The sequence below is a fragment of the Schistocerca nitens genome, chromosome 2, assembly GCF_023898315.1.
Source record: "Schistocerca nitens isolate TAMUIC-IGC-003100 chromosome 2, iqSchNite1.1, whole genome shotgun sequence".
Lineage (NCBI taxonomy): Eukaryota > Metazoa > Arthropoda > Insecta > Orthoptera > Acrididae > Schistocerca > Schistocerca nitens.
Window position 1 is genome coordinate 734429085 of NC_064615.1, and position 6000 is coordinate 734435084.

At 40.6% G+C, this 6000-nt stretch overlaps 1 protein-coding gene across 1 annotated transcript in view; it reads left to right on the plus strand.

Annotated features, from left to right (window-relative positions):
* Positions 1-5710, plus strand: part of LOC126234593 (esterase FE4-like) — an 84861-nt gene extending 79151 nt beyond the window's left edge. Inside the window, exons 10-11 of the mRNA XM_049943308.1 lie at positions 4788-4908; positions 5129-5710. Coding sequence (XP_049799265.1) covers positions 4788-4908; positions 5129-5282 — 275 coding nt within the window. The 3' untranslated portion in view covers positions 5283-5710. The remainder of the gene's footprint in view (positions 1-4787; positions 4909-5128) is intronic.
* The last annotated feature ends 290 nt before the right edge of the window (positions 5711-6000 follow it).

Here is a 6000-nt window from a genome sequence, read left to right on the forward strand (position 1 = left end):
TTCAAGCTGTGTCGTCTTTCAGGAAGCTTTAACTTCTCCTTCAGTCCGAAGCAATGTACAGTAGGTCTACATCTTTGACAAAGTGGCAAATGGTGGTAACAATAATAGTAATAATAATAATAATAATGAAATAATAATAATAACAATAATAATAATGTGAATGACCTCGTCCAATGCCGTGTTGACTTGCAAGCATCGACCATGTGATTGACGCAAGAAGGCTTACATGTAGAAAGCGTGGGGTTTCTGCCAACAACACAAGGTAAGACACTGCGACGACGAAGTGACGAAATTACATCCAGATGGAACAAGAAATTTATTTTAGGCGCAGGAAGTGTTGAGATTAGAAGGGAACCATATTCTGGCAGCCAAACTAATCTGAATAGGTATGAAGGGGACTTGCACTCCTTGTTGTTTTGCGTGACACTGTTACAGCACAGGCTAAAACTGATGTTTTAAGCACCTTCTTGCTTCGCACCTTTGAAGAGCAATTCGGGGATGGCGATTGCATCTTTCAACTCTATCTAGAAGCTGTTAATAATGCACGGCCTGTGGCGAAGTGGTTACACGACAATAACATCCCTGTAATGGACTGGACTGCACAGAGTCCTGACCTGAATCCCATTGAAAACGTTTGGGATGTTTCGGAACGCAGACTTCGTGCCAGCCCTCGCCAACTGACATCGATACTTGTCCTCGGTGCTGCACTCCGTGAAGAATGGACTTCCATTCCCCAAGAAACCTTCCAGCACCTTATTGAACGTATGCCTGCGAGAGTGGAAACTGTCATCAAGGAAGGCTAAGGTGGGCAAACACCACAGTGAATTCCACCATAATCGATGGAGGGCGCCACGAATTTGTAAGTCATTTTTAGCCAGGTGTCCGGAAATTTTTGATCACATAGTGTACCTGTATCTGTGAACCAGGCACAGTTCGGCTCAGTGCCCAGCCAGATTAGTGCAGTTGTTGCTGCTACATACGGCAGTTACGTGTACTGCACTTCCCAACGTGTATACACCAAAGTTCAAAATGTGTTCTTGCTACTATACTAAGTGTGCAGAATAAATAACAGATTTTTATTTGTTATTCTTCCTGATGTTGCACGTTTAATAGTCAGCAGTGTAAATCCAGCTCGCACTTCCAGTTTACCGTACATCCTGTCCTTGTAGTAAGTAGTCATTTCGCAGAGTGGTGATGATTACTCATAAATTCAGAAATGGAGACGTCTGTGACCTAGAAAGCTAAGAGGACCACAAGCCGAATGTCGTCTTATGTTTCATGACATTCAAGGAATTCACAAATTGAGATGGACGTTTTCGCCACGCTGTTCAAAGTTCCTCGAGGTTTTCTGATCGGCACCACTGATACTCCACTAATCACGTGTTATATGTATGCGGAATCTGCAGCTGTGATAGTTATTATGCAAACTGAAAGTGGAGCGAGGAGAAAGGAAAGGAAAGGGAAATAATTATTGATATCAGCTGCATCGGCACTTCAGCAACGACAGATTTTGCATAAAGTCCTCATACAGCTGACATCAATAATTCCTTTCCTTTCCTTTTCTTTCTGCCCCCTCCACCTTCACTTTACTCCACTAACCCGTAAGGTGCATCGTTGTCTCCAAACGAACATTCACATTCACGTTCAAACGAATCAATTCTAAGTATTACATTGGAGAACTGAAATCTTAAAACGCTAGCTATACGTTTAACGAAACATTTGTTGCTGTCTTACTCTGAAACAAGCTGTGAATACTATAACCAGAAACCGCAAGAGGACAGTAGCGCCGGTGGTTTACAGTCGGTAGGTTCTAGCAGCGCAATATATTCGGCTTACGTGCCTTTTTTCGTTTTTACCCAGCTAATTTCTGTACGCGGCATTTTTTTCTAATGCAAGCAAATTTGAGAAAGTAACAAATTCCATATATAAAGGTCGAGATGACTAATTTTAGAAGGATGTGGAAATAGTGTACAGGCAATATGTGTTGATGAGTGTAGAAAGCTGATGTACGAATGGATCCAGCTGTCTTCTGTAATCTGAATGTTTCGTGTTAAATCATGCTTCATTAGTCGAAAGGATGTAAGTGACGTGGCAGTTTTAAAGCAAGAGACGGTAACTATTACCCACGCCAAAGAGCGCATTATCAGCAGGTGAGTGAGACTTAATGGAGTTGAGTAAACGGTGCCCAGAGAAGCGTCCATTATAAAGATGAAGGTGAGCTTGTACAGTAAAGGACGCGACGAAAGTGATGGTTGTAGAACAATGGGGTAGAAGACAGAATAATGCCTTACAGAATGAACAGCGGCTACAGGACCAAACAATACGAGCGTAGTAAAAAAAAGAAAAAAAACTCGCTCTCTAACTTCTCGGCGTCAACGTCATTAGAGAGAGAGAGAAAGAGGTTGGAGTAGGGAAAGACGGATAAGGAAAGTAGCCATTTCCTTTACTAATAAATCATACTGGAAATTACATTAACAGATTTAGCTAAACCATGGAAACCCACATCTTCATCACAGGGCGGCCGTATGAACCACCGCGCTCCATAGCGAGGGAGTCACGAAGGTACCACTTGCCTCTGTTACTACAGCTCAGAATGATAATAACCAGATTGAATACCGAAAAAACGGTCGTGCGAAACGGAATACGAGTTTCTCTCGCCGGCCGAGGTGGCCGAGCGGTTCTAGGCGCTGCAGTCCGGAACCGCTTCACCGCTACGGTCGCAGGTTCGAATCCTACCTCGGACATGGATGTGTGTGATGTCCTTACGTTAGTGAGGTTTAAGTAGTTCTAAGTTCTAGGGGACTGATGACCTCGGAAGTTAAGTCCCATAGTGCTCAGAGCCAATTGAACCATTTTCTCTCACATTGCAACCTGAAAGCAATGGTTGAAGGCTATCATGTACTCTTAATATTTTGCGGGTACTGAAAACCATGTGAGTTATTATCACACCACATCTTATGTGCGATCAAACTATAGTTATGGCTAGACTGAGGATTTCTTGGTAGTATGCAGCAACTCATCGCGGATGGAGAGTCATCCAAAGATATAGAAATAATATCAGGTGTGCCTCAATAATTGAGTGGGAAAGCTTAGTGTTCAAAACATGTCAGAAAATCTTAATAATAGCCTCAGACGTTTTGCAAATGATACATTTATCTACATGATGTAAATTTTAAGTTGACAAACCAGAATAAATCGATAAATAAGCTTCAAGGGAAAAAATGTGTAGACTCAAAAGTTGATTATTTTCGATGGGGACATCTGCTGGTGCTAAAATTATCCGTTCACCCCAGCCACCTGGGGGGTGGGGCGGGAGGCAACTTTAAAATTTCAAACGGGAACCACCATTTTTTATTGCAGAATCAGATTCTACATTAAAAAATTAGTATATTTTGTCTTAAATATTTGTTTTGATTGCCAAGTGTTGGGGAAGCTGTCCAAGGGGGTAATGTGTTCTCAGCCCATTCTGCACAAGACACAGTCCTATATGCCACTTCTTTACAAAATTTTGCCCTTCCTCACCTGGTACCCAGCGACATTTTCTGAAGAAACCGTTTCATGGAAGACATTTCCAGAACGACGAAGAGATAGCTCTCGAGGTGTAAATCAGTGTCTGCACCAAGAGATCGATAATTAGAAAAAATGTGTCGCATTGAAGGGTGACTACATAGAGAAGGACAAACTCCAAGTTTCATACTCAGCATCTGATGTTTAAAAGTTATAATTAAAACCTTATATCTAAACCTCTTATCTTCATGAAATGGCTGCATACTTTTTTGACACTACCGTGCTGATACCATACGTTTGCTTTTACTTTGGTACAGAAAATCAGATGATATCCAAGTGCGATGGCGTGGGTCACTATTTCATACAGACATGATCACAACTCACACGTACTGAGTGGCCTTAACAGGATCCAATACATAACGAATTGTTTGTAGTGCAGGGTACTTACAAACCATCTTTTAATCAACACCATATGCAACTAGAATTGATAACCCCTTTGCAAAGAACGACGAGTGCTGATACTTCCCCACCCTGCATGTTCGCCTTGAGTGTGAACTATCAAACACTTTGACGCAGGTGGTCGGCATCATCTTCGTCATAACTCTGTAGTGTTTCTTATTGATTCTGTGTGGTCTTGCATGCAGACTAATTGTAACAAGATCACCACATTGAATTGCAGGCCTCTTCTAAATCCATGCCACCACGGTTAGAATCCCTGGCTGCAGTACGTATAGGCTTCACACTGTATGGAATTTTCTAAGTTAGGATTCTTTAGTGTTAATGACTCTTCTATTTTCATTTACTTATTATGGAAAGACAAGAGCGTAGGGGAACGATGCGGGAAACCTGGACCGGCATACTAGGCAAGGTCCTATTGGAGGTGGTTTGCCGTTGTCTTCCTCCGACCGTAATGGGGATGAATGGTGATGATGAAGACGACACGACAACACCCTGTAATCTCCGCCGGGAATCGAACCTGGGACACCATGCTCGGGAAACAAGAACGCTACCGTGAGACCACGAGCTGTCGACTTACTTATTATACTGTACTGTATATAATTCATTTAAATTCCATGATGCTTTCTCAGTTTCGCAATTTCCTCTGTATACGTGGCTCATTAACCATTCATTAATGTGTGACTAGCAATTGGAAAAGCATTCCACAAAGATTATATATTCCATGCATTTTGTGTAGCTGACAGCAAACATAACTGATAGGTACACCCAAGGATGAGTTTGCCCCTATGGAAAATACACTACTTTTTTTCACTTGCTTTCAGGTGCAGCTCACAATGATGATGTGAAATACATGCATGCAGCAGACAGTCTGGACCCTGATTCCGCTGGAGGTTTCATCCGGTCCCAGATGATATCAATGTGGACCAACTTCGCAAAATATGAGTAAGTAATCATCTTGCTAGAAATCCAAATTTTTTCACTAGGTTTCTCTTACGAAGAAGATAAAATGTGTAATATGGTAATGATGTTCCACATTGATCATCATTCATGGTTTACTGTACCTTCTACAATGGAAATGATGTAAATGTTTGCGATGATTTCATAGGTTTCTTGTGACTTAAGAGGAGTTCTGCGACAACTGATATAACTGTTATTGTTTCAGCAATCCAACGCCAGAAGAAACGTCTATACTGACAGAGACGTGGAAGGAGTATGACGAATCATCCCCATACTATCTGGAGATAAACAGACCTCTTCAGCTCAAAAATAACTTGTACGAGCCCTACATGACTTTCTGGCACAATCTGCTGCCGTAAATACTTTTTATGTGTCACTAACAGTCATCTTAGGCAATTAAGAGAGTGTTGCAAAATGTTGAAATGGAAATGGTTACGCTATTACACTTAATAATGGATATTACCTGAGGATCCAGGTGGCGGAATCTGTTTAATATGAAGTACTGTATGGTCAATCTGCTATGTGATGAACTACTTAGCAATGTTAGCACTGCAGTTCTCACAGACATAAATGTTATACTGAATTGCTGTACCCTAACTTTTCTTAACAAGAATTTTGAAGGAGATAATTTTTTCACAAGAATTCTGTTTTCTGAAACATATGGTTTAGTGTCTAATCGCTTCTGTAAGAAATATGAAATTAATACCTTTTGGTATAACGTAAGGACTTTTTTAATTTTCTTAACACTTCCGTTTTGTCTTTTCTTACCACACTGTATCAAAATAACAATTATCTTAGCTATAATTTGTTTTGAATGTTATGTTATTGTGTTACATGAAGTTAACTGTTCACATGTAGAATGAAATAAAAAGAATACAAAAACTAACACTTTAGCTTCGATGTTTTGGTGATAACTGGAATGCTTCAAATCACCAGAGTCATGATTTTTCACAGAAAATATAACGTCTGACCCGTTGTGGCGTGCAGGTCTCACTTCCATGTTTTACGGAGGAGATTTATGTGCAGCCGAAATACTAAATACAATATTTGATAAAAATTTTAATTATATGAAATACA